This window comes from Sycon ciliatum, chromosome 11, assembly GCF_964019385.1.
Source record: "Sycon ciliatum chromosome 11, ocSycCili1.1, whole genome shotgun sequence".
Taxonomy (NCBI): domain Eukaryota; kingdom Metazoa; phylum Porifera; class Calcarea; order Leucosolenida; family Sycettidae; genus Sycon; species Sycon ciliatum.
Genome location: NC_088653.1, coordinates 7,788,448 through 7,813,301, shown reverse-complemented (window position 1 = coordinate 7,813,301; position 24,854 = coordinate 7,788,448). Strand labels below are relative to the sequence as shown.

The 24,854-nt window shown below is 49.5% G+C and overlaps 1 protein-coding gene across 1 annotated transcript in view; it reads left to right on the top strand.

Moving 5' to 3' along the window:
• The window catches only part of LOC135827048 (poly [ADP-ribose] polymerase tankyrase-like), a 102,696-nt gene that overhangs the window by 27,145 nt on the left and 50,697 nt on the right, over nucleotides 1-24,854 (top strand). Inside the window, exons 4-5 of the mRNA XM_065339571.1 lie at nucleotides 11,791-11,910; nucleotides 24,633-24,737. Of these exons, the coding sequence (XP_065195643.1) occupies nucleotides 11,791-11,910; nucleotides 24,633-24,737 (225 nt within the window). The remainder of the gene's footprint in view (nucleotides 1-11,790; nucleotides 11,911-24,632; nucleotides 24,738-24,854) is intronic.

Sequence of the window (24,854 nt, the reverse complement as noted above, 5' to 3'; positions counted from 1 at the left end):
CAGGACCATGATGGCAGATAAGAGAGAGAGAGAGAGAGAGAGAGAGAGAGAGAGAGAGAGAGAGAGAGAGAGAGAGGGAGAGAGAGAGAGAGAGAGATAGAGAGAGAGAGAAAGCAAGAGAGAGAGAGAGAGAGAGAGAGGGAGGGAGAGATAGAGAGAGAGAGAGTGAGTGAGATAGAGAGAGAGAGAGTGAGTGAGATAGAGAAGAGGAGGGAGGGAGGGAGGAAGGGAGGGAGGGAAGGAGGGAGAGAGAGAGAGAGAGAGAGAGAGAGAGCTGCGCAGTGGAAGAGCAACAGTGCATAACAGAAAAATGGTGAGTTAAAAATAAGTTTTTACACTCTTTGGCTATGCTCAGCCCTGAAAAGCAACATTTTTTCACTCACATAGCAACCGGTTTGTTCATGGGGTAGTGGTCTACCAGAGAATGTACTCATGAAGCAAAGGATAGTCAGGCGAAAGCAATGTGTGTGGATACAGAAAGAAAGTTGTGCTCTGAGTCCGCGATATACTTATCCTTGGAGGACGCGGACCTCCAACCACCGTGCCATTGTAGCAATCTGTCCACAATGCCTGAGTTAGCTGCGGCCGTCGCACCACCTGATCGTAGGCTGAGGAGATGTATGGTGTCGGGTCAGTCTGGGTGCGGCCCACAGCCAACTTGAGGATTCCCGTGGCTGTGCTGTAGCTCATGGTGCTGCACACGCCTGGCCCAGAGCGGGCGGAGGTTACTTTCCCCAGTACATGTTGGCCGGGTGAATTTCCTCCTTGATGGAGAAATCTCTCTGTTATGCGGACCGGACATGGCATTGAGCCGGTGAATTTGCGAGCGACCAGAATCACGTCCCCTGCTTCAGTTAGTTGTTTTTGTGACTTGGCATGTGCAAGGACATAATTATGGGTCGGGGTAGAATCCAGCGAGGACACCACGAGACGATGCAAGTCGTCCCAGGGTAGTAGGGCAAAGAACCTAAGACAAATCATGGTCGTACATTGCAGATCCCCCAGTTACGCATCTGGTTGGGCCAGGGTGGACATCAGCCGACGGAACAAGGACTGTGAGATCAGAGTGCAGCGGGAGACGGGACAAGCACAGATACGGAGAGCGGCGACTGGCAGTTACGTGATGACTGGTTCCGCGATCGGATCTGGGTGACCAGCCTTACGGTGCAACCAACATAGAGCCACGCAGCCTTGTCAGACAGGGGCAAACATAGCGGCTTGTTGGATGAAACTCGCTAGGTATAACTACACGTGTACTGTGCGAGCTGGGAAAGGGGTGAATCCGGCCCCAGAAGCTCACGTATGCCAGCGACCGAATGCTTGCAGATATGCCCTGCCTGTAGATGGTGCCACGTCACTCAGCAGGACGAACGGTAGAACGTCGACCAGGTGCTGAACGACTGGATTATGTATGGATGCTAGTTCCGTCCAGAAGGGTGAGGACGCTGAACAAGGCACATGCAAAACGCACGCACACACACACACACACACCCAGGCACAGGAAAATGACACACGGGGGATCAGGTATATACAGACTTTGTGTTGCTCCTGTTAGTTTTGTCGGTGTTCTGTCCATGTATCGTGGGTGTGGGAGAATTAGACTATTATTATTACATACCGAAGGTTTATACAATGAATAAGAACAAATGCAAAGGAGCCATCAAAACTACGCTCCTTTCCGCACAAAACAGCAAGAAAGAACTAAGGAACAAAAGAGATCGCGTGCCTTGCGCACGCAGGCACGACAGGCTAAATCAGGTACAGCAGAAGAGAATACGTCATGATGTACAAGAATGCATAAGTACTGACGCAAGTCAGTACGACGTAAGAAGAGCAGCATGAAGTAGTACACTGTACACATCAAGGGGGGTCATTCTACTTCACCCCTCCCCCTGGTGGCCACAATAAAGGACACCAACACAATAAAGAAAAAGAATGAGAAAATAAAACTGCAAAACAGCCCAAGAAACTGAGCAAAGGCAAATATCACCGAAAACGCACGGGTTGCTGCAAATCGGCTCGGTTGCGCAAAACAGGGCCAGGCTGCACAACAGCAGGCTCATGCAAAGGCAGCAGCACAACACAATCATCCAAATCATTATCTGCAGGCACACTAGCACAGCTGTCATCAGCGCACACATCGAAAGCAGGATCATACTTCAATAAATCAATATTGATAACCTTTTCGCCAGAACCATCTGTACGAATAATGACAACAGTAGATGGCGAAATGACAGATTTAATAAGCCAACCACCTTCGTACGGCGAAAGACACTTCTGATGACGTGTTGGGCGACGGAGCATAACTGGTGTGTCGATACTGTATGGACATTCAAAGGCATCGCTCGGTACAGGATCTTCCTTCGACAATTCCATCTCGATGTGGTCACGGATCTGCGCGCTGCGTTGTTGCAAATGGTCTACCCACGCACTGGATGACATGCTCGGCTGCTCAGACTCCACAATCCCATTGGTCGGCTGCCAACCACACATGGCTTTCATTGGCGAAATGCCAGTTACTGAATGCGGCCGTACTCGGTAATGGTGTAGCAGCAGATCGAGATCAGAACGCCAATCTCTTGACTCTCGCAGTACTTTCCGAATCAAGGTAAGTAGCGTGCGGTTGAACCGCTCGGCTGCTCCCTGCGATTGAGGGTGCCTAACAGCTCCATGACATACGGTAACACCAAACTTGGTGAATTGGGCTTCCACGATGACGTTAGCGAACTCTGTTCCATTATCGCATCGAATTACACGGGGCGGTCCCCAGCGACAGCACACAGACACAACAGCTTGCGCCACACTAGCACCATCATGGTGACGTAACGGGATGACTTCGGCATATTTAGTGAACATATCCACACACACTAGAACGCAGTGAAATCGATCATCTCCACCTAGTTCTAAAATGTCAATCTGCACGACTTCCCACGGATGGGACGGAATCACAGCACGCGCTGGCGGGGCACGAGGGCCACGACGAGGATTCGCTGCTTGGCATTGACCGCACGCCTTGACGAACTGCTGACACAATGACGACATGTTCGGCATGAAACAATGCGAACGCAGAAATTGCCACATGGTTTCCCATCCCGCATGGCCAGTGACACGATGAACAGCCACTAATACACGCTCATGTAAAGACGACGGAATAACAGGCACAGACACTTCATCATTCACAAGAAGCTTGACCGTACGGATCAATACGCCATCAACTACGGACAGTTGAGACTTGACCTTGCAGTACGCATCAACAGAGACATCTTCACCAGCAGTCAACTGCGCAACGACACGCGAAATAACTGGATCGTTCTTCTGTGCAGCAGCTATCTCAGCTAACGGGACAGGACTGGTCGAAATCGCGGCAGCTGTAGCGACAGTGGCAACACTATCCGCCAATGCGTCGGTCTCACGCTGCTGCTGCTGCTTCCAGTACCGCATGTACCGCTCGGGCACACGGGTCAGTTGATCCGCCAGGTTCTGCTTCGACGGAACCCACACTACTTTGACAATCATGTCCGATGTAGCGACCAGGTCTTCAATGATCTGCAAACGACGTTCAACAAGAACTTGCTGCAATCCGCTGACTTTCACACGCTTCAAATTATCTAACAGTGACGTCAGCCAGCCATAGACGGTTTTCGAATCGGTGTGCAAAACGAGATTCTGCACATTCCACTTGGACGCAAGTGCAAGACCCTGGATAGCAGCATCCAGCTCTGCAATATTGATGTGACGACGGTCGTTCGGCTTCCGTAACCACGCTTGGTCTTCCACGATCTGGTCACCAACACCAATAGCGACACCGGTTGCAATATCCGAAGCGTCACACCACACGCTCCAGGTGGCAGCAGTTGGGATGTTCCAAACACCTCGCACTGGGTCCTCCGCCAGCACGCGCACCATAGCTTCTTGGCACAGCCGAGTCAGCTCCTCTGGCAGCGGTTCATCCCAGCCACGAACTAACAATGCGAGCCGCTTCAACCATGAACACAGCGGTCTCAGCCATGAGCAGACGGGGTAGTGGCTGGTCAGCTTCCCACACCACTGAAATACATTCCGCTTGGTTGCCAACTGTGGTGCTTCGATGTCTGTGATGTCGCGCCGTTGCCAGCGCACTCCGTCACTAGCAGATGACAGCTTCAAACCAAGGACAATGGCTTCGTGAAGCTTCACAGCAGGCTTCGTAGGCAGACCGTAGGTCTCTAAGCAAGCAGACACAGACTCTGACTGCTCGGACGGAACAATGATGTCGTCGATAAAGTTATCAGCATCGGGAAACTCACGGATGGAGTATTTCACAATAGCATCCATCAGTTTTGGCGCCACACTAAGACCAAAGGCCATCCGCTCCATGCAGTAAGTCTTTCCCTGCCACACGATGGTCTGATACGGGAACAGACTTGGATGCAGTCGGACGTTCAAGTACGCTTTCCGGATATCCACTACTGACAGCTCCGTACTCTTGGAACGCCAATCTCTCAACTTCTCACCACAGACCGGAACGTCATTGCCAGGATGAGACAATATGTGATTGTTGAGAAGACGGAAATCCAGACAGGGCCTGACCGGTGTCGACGTCTTGTGTTCTTGGCAGGTCGCTAGCAGGGGCAACACAGCAGCTGGCTCACCATGGATAGCAGGGTCGTGAGGCACCATGAAGCCACGGTCAATCCACATGGCGACTTCGTCACGAAACTTCTGCTCTTGCGATGACGTCGACTTCCCACGGGAATACTCGCCAAGTCCACTGCCGATGGAAGAAGTAGGTTGCTGTCCGCCTTTCCATTTCCACTCGACTTCCCAATAGCCACGCTGCGGGTCAAAGACAGCTTCACCGTCGTCCATACTAAGGCGCACAACGTTCTCGTCTTGCGTGACACCGACATGACGAGACAGCTTGTTGGCAGCAGCTACTGGAGCAGTCGACAGTGTCGGTAGGTCAGATTGCTGCGGACCAAAGCCCACACCACACAGCACATTGTCCACGTCGCTGTACTCCAAGTGTACACCTTGGTGAACCGAAATGATATTCAAGCCGATTATCATGTCTGCCATGACTGACGACAGGTGCTCGACTACAAGAAAGTCGGCCTTCGTCAGCGGCAGCTCAACAGCTTCATCGCTACGCTCGACTTCAACACAAACACGTCCCAGTATCTGCACTGCCTTACCACTAACATCCACAATTTGAGTGGCATCAGACATGATGTGCAGGTCCATGGCCGACGCTGCTGACGCTGCAATCAGAGAGTTGCTGGAGCAGGAGTCTACAGCTGCTGACAACCGATGCACATCATCAGCCTCACTCTGCCGTGCGTCCACATAAATGCGTGGCAAGCTACACGGGGACGATGTGGCAGTCACGGCTAAACAAACACCAGTGTCAGCTCCTGACTTGGCCGCGCTGGTCGATTGCTTGCTACGCTTGGGGCAGTTGGCCAGCATGTGTCCCTTCTCTTTACAGTGAAAGCACTTGCCCTTCAATTGGGGACATAAACTACGTTTGTGCCCAGACTGCTTGCAGTGAAAACACAATACACTAGATGGAACAGCAGTAGACGAGGATCCTTTGTTACTACTGCTGGCAGCTGCTGATACAGAACTTGGAAACTGGCGCGTCACTCGTTGCGCAGACCGTAATGCCTTCACCTGATCCGCACACTGGCAAATCTTCAATGAGCTCGCCGCGTTCTGCAAACAAATCTGTCCGGCAAACTCCACAGGTAATCCGGACAGGAACTGCTGTTTTAGCACAGGGTCCTCACTGACCTCTGTATGGCCACTGCACCGCAACAGTCGTCGCAGATCCGCCATATAAACATCGACAGTCTCATCAGTTCTAAGCTGACGACGCACAAATTTGACATATGCTTCCTCCTTCGTGCTGCCAAATGCAGAACGCAACTGCTCATAAATCAATGTATCGTCCTTCCGCGACGAATCATCTAACTGAGACCATACTGTAAAAGCATCCTTGTCCAAAAATAGTGGTAAGTATTCAGCTCGCTTCTCCTTCGTCTGCCATCCTTGTATTTTGGCAACAACTTTAAATTTTGCCAGAAAAGTTTCAAGGTCCTCGCTCCGGCCACCGCCAAAAGCTTTCAACAACGACAGACCGACAGAAGACGACATTCTCAGCAAGCGACACTAACACTAATCTAAGCCGGGTTTTGGTACCACTTTGTGGGAGAATTAGACTATTATTATTACATACCGAAGGTTTATACAATGAATAAGAACAAAGCAAAGGAGCCATCAAAACTACGCTCCTTTCCGCACAAAACAGCAAGAAAGAACTAAGGAACAAAAGAGATCGCGTGCCTTGCGCACGCAGGCACGACAGGCTAAATCAGGTACAGCAGAAGAGAATACGTCATGATGTACAAGAATGCATAAGTACTGACGCAAGTCAGTACGACGTAAGAAGAGCAGCATGAAGTAGTACACTGTACACATCAAGGGGGGTCATTCTACTTCATGGGTTCCAGACTCCCCCACCCGGTGCACTTTCCAGGGGTCTGACCTTCCTCTGTGTAATATCAAGATTGGATAAACAAGAGTGTGCAACTCCTGGATGCGTTCGCCGACGGCGGAATTTTTTGTTGACGTAATCTTTTCTACGACGCATGCGCTGCGAGTCTTTTGGAAAGTTTTGCCTCGTGCACTTGGCCGGGCTTTACATTACAAGGTCGGTGTCCAGCACGTGCTCTCACACTGCTCTGCGGCAAAATGCGCGCTTTTCTGGAAAAAAGGTGACGTCAACAAAAAGATTCCGCCGTGGGACGAGGTATCTGCAGAGTGTGCAGGAGAGAACCGGAGTTGCACAGTCTTGTTTATCTACTCTTGGTAAGATGCTTGTTGTGTACAATATGCGCCGTGTGAATTGAGTAGGGGACTGGGGGTGACAACCGCTGCACCGTCCGACCCAGGCGTCATGTTAACACGGCCTCACGCCTCATACCGTCATGCATACAGACAAGCTGAGACAACCATTGTTAACATCACTGCCCTTTGGGCTTCTCCCTCATCATCACTGCCCATTGGGTATCTCCCTCCCTTATCATCACTGCTCGTCGGTCATCTCACTTCACATGAGTAAGGGTAAGTTCATTGAATTGGCAATTCACACGGAAAAAACACTCTATACTAAAAAAGACAGGAACAGAACAGCATAGGCAGCAAGCACAAGAAAATCACACCAAGAGACAACACAAGGCAGCCTGTCAGAGGGCGGACTACACATGGGAGGGGGGGGGGGCAAGGTGATTAAAAAACAACTCAACTCAACTCTAAAATGAACGTTGGCCGAATGCTTATTGAGGAAGCGGAGGTCTATAATCAACCTCAAGTTTCCATTGCTTTTAGGGACCACGCCCACCGGGATAATTACATGGATAGCATTTTCTCCCACAGCCCCCGAACGCAACAACAGAAGGATTAGGTCAGACTCAACACTGGAGTGATTATTAGAAGATTTAGGTCACGCCCGGAACTGGGGCGGGGCGGGGCGGGGAGACAACACACAAAAAATAGCCATAAGGAATAATTCATAAAACAAAATCTGAGGCACCAATATTCCCCAAAAAGGCAACGGGGTGTAATAACCGCACATGAACGTTACTGTCACAAGCACTTATCTCGTCAGACTCCAGCCAGTCCGGGAACTCATGCTCCGTCCATCCGTCGACGAGCTCCAGCAGTGGTTTGTGGTTGCTGAGTCCAGTGTGGTTGGCGACTACTGCCTCGGCCGAACTGGGAGCAATGCTACGTGACCCAACCTGCTGGCAGGTCCAGCAATGCGGGGCGCTGCCAGGGGTTCGGCCATCGTTGTCAAACAGTCCGTGGCCTGATGGCCTTCGCTCGAATTGGGCGTTGTTGCTAATGTTGGATGCACGAACATTCCTGCCTAGGTGTGGCATCTCAGGTTGGAACCGCTCCCTGGGTTGTAATTGCCTGAGCCGACGACCTGTGGAGGCTGCATTGGCAAGTCTTTCGTCGTCTGCAAGGCTGTCACATACGCTGCCCTCCTCGTAGACTCTCACTGTTTCCCAGTCCTAGGAAACGGCTATTTCGAGTTGTTTCTGCCTTTACAGATTTATCAGTCCAGGCAGGCTCAGGAGGAGCTAGATGAACCGCGGCTCCATGGTTGCGAGTGGACATTGGCATGTTGAACTTTGATCCTAGAGGGTGGTGGCGTTCCCACGGCGGATGCGGAAAACTCGGCTTTCAGCCGAGTCTCACGCGAATCGTGAAATATATATATATTGGCATGTTGAAGTATTATTATTATTATTAGAAGGTTCTCCGCGTCGGCATAAATGCAATGTAGATATACACAGCATGTACAGCTTTCGCATAAGCCGAAGCGACAACAGCCAAACAGGATATTGATAGCGATATAAAAACATATGCGATATAAAACGGGTGAGGCCACCCAGAATTAATTCGTTGTTTCGGGTCACCCGACCGACCGTCTTTTTTCACCCGACCGCAATTTTTTTTAGTGCATGCAAATGTGCATGACTACAAGGTAGACTATGTACACACACGATCCAAAATATGTATAGCAGTCCAGACATCGACTTCAGAGTCAGAAGCAGCCTGCAGCACTTGGTGACGACGTTGTCTTCTACATTGTATCTCCGATTCTCAATCGGTCCTGAAACAGCATCAGCTCCGCCACTGCGTCGCTCATTGGCAGAAGTTTTCAAGGACTTCGGTGAGAGCTGCTCGTCAGACTCGTTTGCCAGCGAGGCCAAGATCTGGTCCTGGAGGGGACGTGGCCCCGGACCTGGATCTGATGGGACAATGGCTACGCTGGATCGACTACAGTCAGATTTGATCGACTGGCTTGATGGAGAAAAGCTATTCGATATGCACAATTGTACATGCATACACCCCTGCCCGCAGCTAAAATAAACCCGACCGTCCGACCCTGGTACGAATGAGTGAAGTGACCTGAAACAAGGAATTAATTCTAGGTGCTTGCCTGACGAAAATAGAATACAATTAAAACAAGCAAACCAGCAGCTCAACCGAGTTGAATTTGAATTTGCTGATCATTGCCAGGGACCCTCCGTGAGCAGTAACATATCTCTCTAGGATACGGCCGCAAAGGTAGCTCCATGCCCCGCGGTTCTGGGCGATGCTCCTCAGCTCCTCAAGATTCGCCGAGGTCTTGAGGGTCCTCCCAACCAGCTCGAGATCGTGTCTGAGCACGACCGGCAGAGTTGTGCCCCGCCTGCCCCTCCAGGTAGGCTCAGTGGATGGCTTGAAGTAGGAGCACATTGAAAGGTTCGCCGGTGCACTCTGGTCCAGCCGCAGCACGTGCCCAAACAGACGCCAGCGGGCTCTCAGGACCGAGATACCAAGTGGTGTTGAGTTTGTCCTCTTGGACAGGGTGCTATTCTTGAATTTAGCTGGGTACCGTATGCCAATAACCTTTGGCAGTTGTTGTCTATGGAACGCATCAACTCTATGCATAGCGGTGCCAGTGAGGCCCCAAGTCCCATTGTTGTAGCACAGGACTGGTAAGATGTATGTTTTTGTTTAGCCGTACTCTCAGCGATTCGTTTAAAATGGAACCACATATCCATAATGCCAAGAGTCGGTGCAGGGCAGCCGTGGCGAGTTGCGTTCTCCGCGCAGCATCCTCGTGGTCACCAATGGTGAGGCGCCATTCCTCTCACACTCTGTCGTTGAGCCATATGATGTTTGTGAGTTCTGTTTTAGATTCATTGATGTTGAGGTCCCAGGCTTTGAGGCACTTTGCAATGTCGGGCAGGAGCTCTTGAATACATTTGCAGTCAGACGATCGGGTCTTGCGCAGATAATCTGTCTCACCTCCCAAAGCAATGCCTCCAGGTAGATAATGAATAGGACAGGTGATAGTGAGTCACCCTGTGGTGTACCTCAGGTGGTCTGGAACTGCTCGCTCTTCCCTCCAGGTAACCGGACCTCAAGGGACGTGTTCCTGAGTAGCTAGGACATAATGGTGACCTCATCATTCTCAAGGAAGCTAGCTAATATAGTGAGCAAACGGTGCCTGGATATTGTGTTGAACGCTTTCGGCATGTCTTTGCCGAGCACGCCGAATGATTTCTTCACTCGTTGGCACCGTGCCGCCGTGCCGTGATCACCGTGCCGCGATCCATCTGTAGGACCAAACTACATTATTTAGCCACCCGCACTAGTACCAAGTGTTACCTTCACTGGGGGCAGAGGTAACTGCAGTTGGATCCCGGGACGGATACCTTGATGCCATCAATCCTTTTCGTCACCTTGTCCTCTCCCACTTACTGAGGTGTTGTGAGCCCATAAGTTGGATACTTTCAAGTCCACGCTAGTTTGCGGATTTCAGGGTGTAGGCCGTTGGGCGGTTCAATAGCTAATTGAGTCATCTTTCCAAGATTCCTTTGGAGTTTCTCTCCCCTCCCCGGTGAGACTCACGTGACCAGTTTTGGCAGTGAGCAAGTACAAGTGTGTGTGCGTGTGTGTGTGTGTGTCCCATATGGTGCAGTGGTATGTGCAGCGATTTCCAATCGATAGGTTGCGGGTTCGATTCTCGACGATTATGGTCACACACGTCTTTCTTCTCTTTCTCAGACTCTTCCTGACTTTTCTTTCATTCTCCTGGGTGGTTACCAACAGCCAGTGTATGCCGGAGTATGTGGTGTGGTGTGTGTAGAAAAAGAAAAAAAAGAAAAAAATGGAAAAATGAAAAAATTAATAGGGATTCACTGGCCAGAAAAAGTCACTTCAAACAGCTGTGTGGTGGATACCAGGCTAAAAATAGTGGCGGTCAATTCATCAGCCTTGCAAGCTGTTGGATGGTGTAATCCCAGCACAAGTTGCTATGTCTAAAACATAGCTGTTCGCTATCATCGCTCCCGCGATGGGCATGTCTGAGGTCTGAGGTCTGAGGTGTGTGTGTATGTGTGAGTGTGTGTGTGTGTGTGTGTGTGTGCGCGTGCACATGTGTATGCGGGAGTGTGCGTACATACTTGGATGGGTATGTGCGTATTTGAGTGTGCTAGCCTGTGTGTGTTTCTTTGTGTGTGTGTGTGTGTGTGTGTGTGTGTGTCTTTCTGTGTGTAAAAGTGGAGAAAGAAAATGAAAAATAGGGATTCACTGGCCAGAAAAAGCCACTTCAATCAGCTGTGCGGTGGACACCAGGCTAAAATTAGTTGCGGTTAAATCATCATGCTTGCAAGCTGTTGAATGGTGTAATCCTAGCTCAATTTGCTATGTCTAACATAGCTGGTAGCTATCATCGCTTCCGTGATGATGGGCATGTCTGAGTTCTGAGTTCTGAGTGTGTTTGTGTGTGTGTGTGTGTCTGTGTGTGTGTATGTGTGTGCGTGCGTGTATGTGCGAGCATGCAAATGTCCGTGTGTTTGTGTTTGTCTGTGTTATTTTGTGTGTTTGGGTGTGCGTGTGTTTGAACATGCTAGCATGTGTGTATCTTTATCTGTTTGTTTTGTTTGTTTGCGTGTTTGGTATGTGTATGTGTGTGTATATGTGTGTATGTATCTGTATGTGTGTTTTTGTGTGTGTGTGCGGTGTGTGCGCACGCGCCTGTGTGACTGTTTATGTGCATACGTGCGTGCAAAACATGTGTTTTAATGATGTGTGTATGTGTGTGCGTGTGTGTGCGTGTGTGTGCGTGTGTGTGTGTGTGTGTGTGTGTGTGTGCATGTCAGCGTGTGCGTATGTGCATGTATGTACGTACGTACGTATCTGTGTGCTTGTTTGTGCGTGTGTGCGCATTTGCGCTTGCATACTCAGGCTCTTCTGATGCTGGCAGCATGCTACTATGGCAGCATTCATTGTGTCCAGTTTTTACTGTGGTGTGATCCGTCGCTCTTGCACGGCAAAGTTATGTTCAATGTCTATAAGCCACGACAGGTGAGTACTGGCCAAAGTGCTCAGCGTGAAACTGTTTGTTCTGATCACTGGTTTATTTATTCTTATAAACTGAGCATGTGCTCATCCAGCGTCACTTCGCTGTCAAAGATGTTCCTAGAAAATTGCATGTTCCTCTCTTTGTAAAATTTTAATGTGGTGAACATTGCGCCTCAAAGCCATAATAGAGTAAAACCTGTAACTAAAGACCACCGTGACTAACAGCCAGCCTGCTGCTACACACCACTTCGCCAGGCACGGACGGTCTCATATACAAAAATGCACTGTGACAAGCGACTACCTGCTGAACGCATCCAGCGGCCGCCTTTTCTTGTCCCAAAGTCGATTTTTGACATGTAACTAGCGACAGCAGTGCAGGAAATCAAAGGTTGTTCGAAGCCACTTCTTCGAAATTTTGATGATTTTCTGTCCTGAATGGACTCTTTCGATACTACAGCTGCACGAATTAACGCAATCTCATTTTGACTATGGACTGAACTGCACCTGGCATAGTTTCAAGTGCTCCCATGAGCAAACATGAAAGGAAACGTCTTGGAGAGCACCTGCTCGAACCTGCTCCATGATCGATGCTACTTCTCAAAGGAGAAATAGCATTGCGCAAGTGGTGGGATATTGTATTAGCTACTATTTGACATACATATCAGAGATGGGATCCATATAGGGTCGAGCGATGCAACTTCTAACTAAAGACCACCTGCCACTAAAGACCGTTTCTTCTTGCCCCAAGGGGTGGTCCTTAGTTACAGGTTTACTGTCTACACGGTATACTTTAGTAGAGCTACAACATAACTGTAGTGGATGCACATCCCACTGTTTGTCATTGTATCCTTTTATGTAACATGTATGCATTCATCCGGCCGCGCTGTGCGACATGCCAGTTGTACCGTACGCACTTTAGCTGTACTTGCCTGCCTGGCTTTTCCTTTGATCTCTCTGTCGTTCTCTGTATTCCCACACACTTGTGATTTGTAGTAACGAAGCTAGTTACAAGATGTCTTTGGTGCGTTTGTAGAACCACTACATGGTGTCAGAATTGGTTTTCCTGTAGTCTTTGGCCTCGTGAGCGGTGATGGCTCGTTTCAACCCTCCAGCGCCTTTCGACTTCAGCTCACCGGACCAGTGGCCCGCGTGGAAACTCCGTTTCACCCGTTTTCGTGCTGCCACCAAACTGAGTTCCGACCCGGGAGAAACTCAGGTGGCCACTTTGTTGTATGCTCTCGGACCCAACGCCGACTCCTTGTTCGAGTACCAACTCGGACTATCCGAGGACGACAAGAAGAAATATGACGAGGTCGTCAGTGCTTTCGACACGTACTTCCGCCCCTCTACCAATGTTGTTCATGAACGGGCTAAATTTGAACAGCTTGTACAACAACCCGGCCAGACAGTAGAGGAGTTTGTCCGTGCTCTGTACAAAGCTGCAGAGTATTGTGAGTTTGCTGGCACGAAGGATGAGCGTATCAGAGACCGCTTCGTCGCCCACATGCTGGACAAGCGGGTGAGTCGGGAGCTGCAGATGAAAGACAAGAGCGAGCAAACTCTCGCCAAAGTTGTTGCGTTCGCACGGCACGCCGAAACTGTCCAGCAACAGGTTGCAGCCCAATCGCGCAGTGGCTTGGCCGCCGCCAGCTCGATTTCAGATGATGATGCCTCAGCCTCAGCTGTCCAGTCGCACCGTGGTGGTCGATCTATGCCGAAGAGCAGACCGCATGGTAGCTACAAATCTGCAGCAACGCCGCCTGCGACCGAATCGAAGTGCCCGAACTGTGGTGGAAGCCACCACTCGCAACGCGATCAGTGCCCAGCCAGAGGCCAGTGCTGCAAAGCCTGTGGCAAGCGCAACCACTTCGCGCGAGTTTGCCGATCGAAACCGTCCACCTCTGCCGTCACGAACGACTCTCCGGACTCTCTATTTGTTGGCCACACGACGTGCGCACAAAGTGTAAGTGATTCACCCTGGTTGGCAGATCTAGCTATCGGAAAGAGTGTAGTCCAGTTCAAGCTAGATACTGGAGCTGATGTCTCTACCATGTCCGTGCAATCATACAATACACTGCAGCCCAAGCCGTCCTTATCTGCTACTAGTGCTCAGCTGAGAGGAGCGAATGACCAGACTATGCAGGTCCTGGGTGTATTTGAGGCTCACTGCTCCTTTCAATCCCAGTCCACTACCATACCCATCTTTGTTCTAGATGGTGCCAGCACTAGCCTGCTCAGCCGATCTGCGTGCACAGCACTGGGTCTAGTCCAGCGTCTGGCTGAAGTGCAAGGTCCAGTCCCACTCGTACAGTGTATGGTTGGTCCTGCTGCGCAGATTCACTTGACTTCCGACGCCACACCGTATCACTGCCTCACAGCTCGCAGAGTTCCTCATCACCTGTATTCGAAAGTACGTGAAGAACTGCACCGCATGGAAGATGGCGACATCATTGCGCGTGTCGACGAACCCACAGACTGGTGTTCGCCTATGGTGCCCGTCCTCAAACCTAACGGCAAGGTATGCATCTGTGTCGACCTGAAGCGTCTTAATGCGTCTGTCAAGCGGGAGACATTTCAGCTGCCAACGTTAGAAGATGCCCTGTCTTCACTGGCCGGAGCGACTGTGTTCACGACATTGGACACTGCTAACGGATTCTGGCAAGTCCCACTCAGTCCCGACTCTGCCCGTTTGACCACCTTCATCACGCCGTTCGGCAGGTTCTACTTCAAGCGACTGCCATTCGGCATCACATCAGCACCTGAGATTTTCCAGAAGCGTCTCACCAACCTTCTGGACCAGCTCCCCGGCGTGTTCGTCTACATGGACGATATCATTGTCTCTGGCCGTACGCGAGAAGAACACGACCGTAACCTAGCTGCCGTACTAGACATCCTGCAGAAAGCCAACGTCACGCTGAACATGACGAAATGTCACAAGCGTCAGGCCGAAGTGAAGTTCCTTGGTCACATCTTCTCCGCCAAAGGTCTCCACCCTGACCCAGCGAGAGTGTCCAGCGTCGCTAATCTGAAGCCGCCCAAGAACGTCACGGAACTGAAGCGCATTCTCGGCATGTTCGCGTTCATGTCACGCTTCATTCCCAATCTCTCGGAAGTCAGCGCTCCACTGCGTCTTCTACTGGGGCATGACACCGCATGGGAGTGGTCTGCTACACAACAACAGGCCCTGGACAAGCTCAAACAGCTTGCCACCAATGCGCCCTGCCTCACGTTCTTCGACCCAACCAAGCCCACGGTCATCAGCGCTGATGCCAGCAGTTACGGCTTGGGAGCTGTCCTATTGCAGGAGCATGACGACGGAATGCGCCCCATTGCATTTGCCTCACGCAGCCTCACCACTACTGAGCAACAGTACGCGCAGATCGAGAAGGAGTGCTTGGCTGTTGTCTGGGCTTGTGAGCGATTCCACGGCTACATTTACGGCAACTCGTCCCTCACTGTCCAGACGGATCACAAACCACTCATCCCGCTGATCAATACGCGTGATTTGAACCGTGTCCCGATGCGATGTCAACGCCTCCTGATGCGCCTGCTCACGTACAATCCAGCCGCCGTGTATGTCCCTGGCAAAGAGCTAGTTGTTGCCGATGCTCTGTCTCGCGCTCCGCTCGCCTGTGACGACACGCCTAGTCTCCAAGACGAGATCAGCATCAACCTCGCGTCTTACATCGGCGAGATCGTGTCGGATGGTAAAGCCCGTGACATTGCTGACGCCACCACACAAGATGAGACACTCAAGCAAGTCCTCCACTTCGTCCAACACGGATGGCCGTGCAACCCACGTGATGTCGACGACACTGTGCGCCCATACTTCCATGAACGCCAGTTACTGTCCTGTGAGCAAGGTGTGCTGTACCATGGTTTCCGCATTGTCATGCCACCCTCTCTGCAGCCTTAGATGCTCGAGAAGCTCCACGAGGGACATCAAGGTGCAACGAAGTGCAAGTCTCGCGCCCGCCATTCCATTTGGTGGCCAGGCTTGTCAAGGCAAATCGACACGATGGTCGCTACGTGTGAAGTGTGCACCAAACACCGCGTCCAGTCGACCGAACCACTGCAACCCGTCCAACGCCCAACACTGCCGTGGCACACGGTTGGTGCAGATCTGATGGAATTCAACGGCACGACTTACCTCGTCATTGTTGACTATCTCTCGCGTTACCTCGATGTCGTACCGCTGACTGCCACAACCTCGATTGCTGTCATCAAGCATCTGCACCGCATCTGTGCCGAGCATGGTTTCCCGTCCACCTTGGTTACAGACAACGGTCCTCAGTTTGCCAGCGAAGCGTTTACTGAGTTCTGCACAGCAAACGACATCACCCATCGCACTTCCAGTCCACGGTATCCTCAGTCGAATGGCGAAGCGGAACGTGCAGTTCGCACCGCCAAGAATCTCCTGCGGAAGGCCGAAAGCCTGCAAGATGCACTCTTGGCTTACCGCACGACACCGCTGAGCAACGGCTATGCCCCATGTCAGCTGTTGTATGGCCGCCAGCTCCGTACCGGTCTACCTGCAACGACTGAACAGCTGGAACCGAAATGGCCTGATCTCCCTAGTATTCTGGAATCGGAAACTCAGTCCCAGGAACAGCAGAAGTTGCACTACGACCAACGGCATGCAGCTAAGCCTCTCGCGACTCTACAGCTTCATGACCGTGTATTCATCACCGATCTCGAACGGGAGGGCAAGATAGTAGAGCAAGTGTCCAATCGTTCTTACCTCGTTGAGTCTGGTCACTCTACTGTTCGCCGCAATCGTCGTCACTTGATCCGACTGCCACTGCTAGAAGCAGAGAAGCCGACAGTCGAGGTTGAGTACGGTGGCACAGCAGCTGATCCAGTCCGTCGCTCTGCTAGAGCTCCTCAGCCTGTCAACCGCCTCATTGAATCATGCTAATTCAGCAACGTGCCGAGTCGTATCTGCCGTCGTCTCTGCACATCACTCTTTCACTGCAACTTGCTCTACAAACAATACCTACATTATCGAATAGTCTTTGGACTCCTCATCTTCTCTATTATAGCCTGTTTAATCTCAGAGGGGAGATGTAGTGGATGCACATCCCACTGTTTGTCATTGTATCCTTTTATGTAACATGTATGCATTCATCCGGCCGCGCTGTGCGACATGCCAGTTGTACCGTACGCACTTTAGCTGTACTTGCCTGCCTGGCTTTTCCTTTGATCTCTCTGTCGTTCTCTGTATTCCCACACACTTGTGATTTGTAGTAACGAAGCTAGTTACAAGATGTCTTTGGTGCGTTTGTAGAACCACTACAATAACCACTGGCCAGTGGGTATACTTTAGTAGAGCTACAACATAACCACTGACCAGTGGGTATACTTTAGTAGAGGTACAACATAACCACTGGCCAGTGGGTATACTTTAGTAGAGGTACAACATAACCACTGGCCAGTGGGTATACTTTAGTAGAGCTACAACATAACCACTGGCCAGTGGGTATACTTTAGTAGAGCTACAACATAACCACTGGCCAGTGGGTATACTTTAGTAGAGCTACAACATAACCACTGGCCAGTGGGTATACTTTAGTAGAGGTACAACATAACCACTGGCCAGTGGGTATTCTTTAGTAGAGCTACAACATAACCACTGGCCAGTGGGTATACTTTAGTAGCGCTACAACATAACCACTGGCCAGTGGGTATACTTTAGTAGAGGTACAACATAACCATTGGCCAGTGGTTATACTTTAGTAGAGGTACAACATAACCACTGGCCAGTGGGTATACTTTAGTAGAGCTACAACATAACCACTGGCCAGTGGGTATACTTTAGTAGAGGAGTAGTATGTGTCGGGCGGGTTTTGTGACTGGTACATGGCCCAGCCCTTAAAAATGGGGTACTATTGATAGTACCCCATTTTTGGGGGTAAAAAAACCGGGCGCCCGGTTTTTACGTACAAAAATGATTTTTCGGGTGTTGGAGGTGGTGAAGGGGGTATGACATCATGATTGTACCCCAATGGTTGTACCTGATCATTGCCCCGGATGGGAGTGGGTATAAAAAGTAGATACTTCAAGTACACTTGGTCCGACTTGTTGTGTGCTTCGGTTCGAATGTCAAGCAAATAAATTCAAATAATCTCAGGACGGAATAAACTTTCCAGCTACATAACACTTTCCTTCAGTTGTCGATTTGTGATGTTGAAGAGGAAATAGCTCTAACTCCAAAGGAGGCAGCGCCTCAAAATCCTAGTCGACTCACGCATTTCGCGTCCAAAGTTTGTTGTCAGAGAACTCCTGTTGCTTCTTGCGCAACACAGAGAAGGCCTGGTGCTGAAATCAACACCCCAATGCGATGGAGAATTGTCACGGGGTACCAGCAACTCCTGGGCGATCGTTCTCGAGTGCCTCCTGGCGGATTGAAATCACCGCAGTCGCTGTTTCCTTCGCAGAATTTCAGTGAACTCGTCATCCAGAAACTCGTGCAGAAAGCACCAGCATCGCGCCGTCCACTTTGCTGATCTCTCTCGCAGTCGTTCACGATGTGGCGGTTCACGAATGAAGATTACGGAATAAATCGCCGAGAAGTAGTTGATCGAAATAAATAACCACGGCTGAGGTCGCCTTTCAGGCGACAACCTGGCTGGAAAACTGAAGTGCAGAAAGGGTGAATTGTTCTGCGGATACGGTGCGTGAATGGTGCGGAGTTCTCGGAGCCGCGATCGCGATACGTCATCGCTACATCAAGCTTTTGCTAAAGCTCCGTCACGAGATCTCCCGTATCCGGCTCCGGGGTCAGTGGATTCGTAAAAGTAATTAGATACTACGGAGGATTAGCAAGATGAAATTCGCGTTCGCATTCACTCTCCAAGGAAAGTCGAACTCAGTGACAGAATTCGCGTTATGAGAAGGATTAGCAAACAGACTTCGCACATGCATGACGTTGACACGACGTACATTGTGTACAGACAGTACAGCGTGGTAAATTTATGACTGCCATGACACGAATCCGCGATTCGTGTTCCGACTACTTTTCCGAACGAAATATGCGAAAGTACGCAATCCAGTTCGCGAACTGAAAAATGTTTGCGAATGCGAACGCGAATTTCGTCTTGCTAATCCTCCGTACTAAACAGGGAAGAGCACGCATGCTTAGACGTGTCGACACAGATCTGTTTCAGTACGCGCCATCCCTAAGGTCGCCTTTCAGGCGAAAGCCTGGCTGGAAAACTGAAGCGCAGAAAGGGTGAACTGTTCTGCGGATACGGAGCGTGAATGGTGCGGAGTTCTCGGAGCCGCGATCGCGATGCGTCATCCCTACATCAAGCTTATGCTAAAGCTCCGTCACAAGATCTCCCGTCTCCGGCCCCGAGGCCAGTGGATTCGTAAAAGTTACTAAAAAGGGAAGAGCACGCATGGTTAGACATGTGTCGACATGTCATGTCGACACAGATCTGATTCAGTACGCGTGCGGCACACGGTGATGAGAAGTCAATTTTTATGCGTGGTGGTGTCGCCTCATTTGAATTGAAGGTGTCGTGGGAGCGTCAGGCGAAAACACATACAGCCACCATTCTGGCACGAGGAGGAGGCGAAGCCGATCGTCCAAATGGTGCCGATGGAGTGTAAAAATCAAGGAAGCGCAGCGTAGCTTGGAGGAGATGAAACAAATGTCGACGTTTTGCACGGAGACGCACTTGCAGATGCGCCCTGGGACACCAGCAGCGATGAAAACTATAAGGTCAGGCCACACAGTAGTTATCTATCTACCGTCTCTTGGTTGATTTTTTAGTACAGGTGCTCCTTTGTACATATGCTTGAGTTTTGAAGTGAAGCGCACATTTTAATAAGTCGGACCAAGTAGAATACTGGATATGGGGATCATAAACATAATAATGAAGATGTTGGTGTTTTTTCCGTGACCCACTCCACCCCTCCTCCCGTTCCACCTCCCCATGCAATTTTTTTCGAAAATGGGCATGCTCACACACGTCACAAAGGTCAATTCTTGATAGATACGATACATATTACAAAGAATAAACATAATGGAACGAACACTGAAGATCGCAATGGAGAGGAGGAGGAGGAGGAAGGTAGTATTTTACTTTATAAAATTCAGTGTCTTTCCCTCAAACCAGTGAAAATTCAGTTCTTGTTGCAGTAGGTAGTCGTCAGGCGAAATTACTGGTCAGTCGGCGACACGCATTTTCAACAAAAATTTGCGTTTCACCTTCTGGGAGAGTATGCGTGTACTCGAGTCTCATCCTGAGCACGTGTTTTTCTTCTTTTTTTCAGCTCCAGTATAGCTGTATTTTTCATTGCAAAGCTGTCCTCGATTGTTGCATTTGTTGTTCAAACGAAGTGGACATTCAATCATGAAGGCAGAGGACATAGGAGCCTGATTGGAGTTTCTCGTGGCATAGGACGGCCACACAGAGACCGTACGCACGATGCTGAGATCAATTTGTGCGATATCAAAATTGTTTGTGATCTACCACATCGAGCAGAACGGGATCCAAACACAAGCTTACCGACGGTTAGGCTGCCGACCTGACTGGACAAATGATCCCTGGCTTCACCAGACGCCAGAAGTCGGACACCATGTCCTTTGCCGCGACGTCCATCTCCAAAAAGAACTCCATCTTCGTCGTGAAAAGGCTTGAAATACTCAATATTCAACCGAGATTCGCGGTCTCACCCTTTCTATGATCGAATCATTTTTTGTTGTAGCAGTTGCAAGGCAGATCCTCACATGTACATTGCATTCGAAGAGTAAACTTTATAGTCTCTCATCTGATACCTGAGCTTGATGAAATCATGATGATGTCAACAAGAACTGAATTTTCCCTGGTTTAAGGGATAGACACTGAATTTTATATAGTAAATCGTCAGGCGAAATAGCACGTCATAGTACATTTGAGATCAGCGGGAAGAAGATGACGACGTCCACTAATTTAGTATCTGTGCACACGAATCTGCTGTGTGTGTGACTCTGTGTGTCAGCTATGATATCATCTTCTGTGGTTCCATACCTAGCATGTACGTCTGAATCATCCTGCAAAGTTTGAATGACGTAGGTTGAGCGATCGCTCCACGAAACATACTTTTTGAAATTCTCTTCATAGTATATCTTCCACCATTGAAATTTCGAATTTCTTGCTGAGAGGGGTGGCTTGCAACCTCGATATGGCTTGTTCCAGGCATGCTTTGGAGCCATCTTCTGTTGAAGTAGTGGCGGGGATCTGCCTTGCAACTGCTACAACAAAAAATGATTCGATCTGAGAAAGGGTGAGACCGCGAATCTCGGTTGAATATTGAGTATTTCAAGCCTTTTCACGACGAAGATGGAGTTCTTTTTGGAGATGGACGTCGCGGCAAAGGACATGGTGTCCGACTTCTGGCGTCTGGTGAAGCCAGGGATCATTTGTCCAGTCAGGTCGGCAGCCTAACCGTCGGTAAGCTTGTGTTTGGATCCCGTTCTGCTCGATGTGGTAGATCACAAACAATTTTGATATCGCACAAATTGATCTCAGCATCGTGCGTACGGTCTCTGTGTGGCCGTCCTATGCCACGAGAAACTCCAATCAGGCTCCTATGTCCTCTGCCTTCATGATTGAATGTCCACTTCGTTTGAACAACAAATGCAACAATCGAGGACAGCTTTGCAATGAAAAATACAGCTATACTGGAGCTGAAAAAAAGAAGAAAAACACGTGCTCAGGATGAGACTCGAGTACACGCATACTCTCCCAGAAGGTGAAACGCAAATTTTTGTTGAAAATGCGTGTCGCCGACTGACCAGTAATTTCGCCTGACGACTACCTACTGCAACAAGAACTGAATTTTCACTGGTTTGAGGGAAAGACACTGAATTTTATAAAGTAAAATACTACCTTCCTCCTCCTCCTCCTCTCCATTGCGATCTTCAGTGTTCGTTCCATTATGTTTATTCTTTGTAATATGTATCGTATCTATCAAGAATTGACCTTTGTGACGTGTGTGAGCATGCCCATTTTCGAAAAAAATTGCATGGGGAGGTGGAACGGGAGGAGGGGTGGAGTGGGTCACGGAAAAAACACCAACATCTTCATTATTATGTTTATGATCCCCATATCCAGTATTCTACTTGGTCCGACTTATTAAAATGTGCGCTTCACTTCAAAACTCAAGCATATGTACAAAGGAGCACCTGTACTAAAAAATCAACCAAGAGACGGTAGATAGATAACTACTGTGTGGCCTGACCTTATAGTTTTCATCGCTGCTGGTGTCCCAAGGCGCATCTGCAAGTGCGTCCCCGTGCAAAACGTCGACATTTGTTTCATCTCCTCCAAGCTACGCTGCGCTTCCTTGATTTTTACACTCCATCGGCACCATTTGGACGATCGGCTTCGCCTCCTCCTCGTGCCAGAATGGTGGCTGTATGTGTTTTCGCCTGACGCTCCCACGACACCTTCAATTCAAATGAGGCGACACCACCACGCATAAAAAATAACTTTTCATCACCGTGTGCCGCGCGCGTACTGAATCAGATCTGTGTCGACATGACATGTCGACACATGTCTAACCATGCGTGCTCTTCCCTTTTTAGTAACTTTTACGAATCCACTGGCCTCGGGGCCGGAGACGGGAGATCTTGTGACGGAGCTTTAGCATAAGCTTGATGTAGCGATGACGCATCGCGATCGCGGCTTCGAGAACTCCGCACCATTCACGCTCCGTATCCGCAGAACAGTTCACCCTTTCTGCGCTTCAGTTTTCCAGCCAGGCTTTCGCCTGAAAGGCGACCTTAGGGATGGCGCGTACTGAAACAGATCTGTGTCGACACGTCTAACCATGCGTGCTCTTCCCTGTTTAGTACGGAGGATTAGCAAGACGAAATTCGCGTTCGCGTTCGCAAACATTTTTCAGTTCGCGAACTGGATTGCGTACTTTCGCATATTTCGTTCGGAAAAGTAGTCGGAACACGAATCGCGGATTCGTGTCATGGCAGTCATAAATTTACCACGCTGTACTGTCTGTACGCAATGTACGTCGTGTCAAAGTCATGCATGTGCGAATTCTGTTTGCTAATCCTTCTCATAACGCGAATTCCGTCACTGAGTTCGACTTTCCTTGGAGAGCGAACGCGAACGCGAATTTCATCTTGCTAATCCTCCGTAGTATCTAATTACTTTTACGAATCCACTGACCCCGGAGCCGGATACGGGAGATCTCGTGACGGAGCTTTAGCAAAAGCTTGATGTAGCGATGACGTATCGCGATCGCGGCTCCGAGAACTCCGCACCATTCACGCACCGTATCCGCAGAACAATTCACCCTTTCTGCGCTTCAGTTTTCCAGCCAGGTTGTCGCCTGAAAGGCGACCTCAGCCGTGGTTATTTATTTCGATCAACTACTTCTCGGCGATTTATTCCGTAATCTTCATTCGTGAACCGCCACATCGTGAACGACTGCGAGAGAGATCAGCAAAGTGGACGGCGCGATGCTGGTGCTTTCTGCACGAGTTTCTGGATGACGAGTTCACTGAAATTCTGCGAAGGAAACAGCGACTGCGGTGATTTCAATCCGCCAGGAGGCACTCGAGAACGATCGCCCAGGAGTTGCTGGTACCCCGTGACAATTCTCCATCGCATTGGGGTGTTGATTTCAGCACCAGGCCTTCTCTGTGTTGCGCAAGAAGCAACAGGAGTTCTCTGACGACAAACTTTGGACGCGAAATGCGTGAGTCGACTAGGATTTTGAGGCGCTGCCTCCTTTGGAGTTAGAGCTATTTCCTCTTCAACATCACAAATCGACAATTGAAGGAAAGTGTTATGTAGCTGGAAAGTTTATTCCGTCCTGAGATTATTTGAATTTAGTTGCTTGACATTCGAACCGAAGCACACAATAAGTCGGACCAAGTGTACTTGAAGTATCTACTTTTTATACCCACTCCCATCCGGGGCAATGATCAGGTACAACCATTGGGGTACAATCATGATGTCATACCCCCTTCACCACCTCCAACACCCGAAAAATCATTTTTGTACGTAAAAACCGGGCGCCCGGTTTTTTTACCCCCAAACATGAGGTACTATCAATAGTACCCCATTTTTAAGGGCTGGGCCATGTACCAGTCACAAAACCCGCCCGACACATACTACTTAGAGTTGAACGATAAGGGAAAAGGTACTGTAGTTCTCCCAAGGGTACACAACCCCTAAGAGTGTGCTACTGCAGTTTTGTTGTAACACGTTATGAGATGGCAGAACTGCACATCACATGACGAGCTTGCACACATGAATTTCACACTGTGCTTGATAGATAGAGGGTTGAACCCAAACTCTCCTCTAGTCACTTTGCTCTGCTTGCCAGCGTAACCTTTTGAACCACGAGTGATGTGAAGTTCTGGCATGGCAGCACTGGATAAAGGTCAGTTGTACACTCTTGGGGTTATGTACTCTTTGTATCACTAATCTGAGGTTATGAATTCAGTTCATAGGCACCACTGATGCAAGTATTATTGTGAATTTTTTTTAAAGTTCCAGCCAGCATTTACTATGTCCCCGTCCTCTACGACACACACACTAAGATGAGATATGCTGTGTTCTTGGAGAAGTCAATTGTACTTCGAGTACATGTGTACGGTACTATGCCGCAATAGAAAGGAAAAATCTGGAACTTGTATGCTTTGCAAGTGATTTTAAGAATGTGTATGTGTGTGTATGTGTGTGTTTGTTGCTATGGTGACCTAATAGAACTGCAGCCCAGCATCACTTCTACAAGTCTGCGCGGCCCATGGACATAAAGCACTGTGTGAGCTGCTGATGAGAAAAGGCATAGCAGTTAATGTCCAGGATAGGGTGAGCTTTGGAGGTGGAATGCACCTATAAAATGTGCTTTGCAACAAACTCTTGTGACATCAAGTATTTTCAAGGACACCAAACCATTTGTCCTCATGTGCTGAATATTGATGTGCG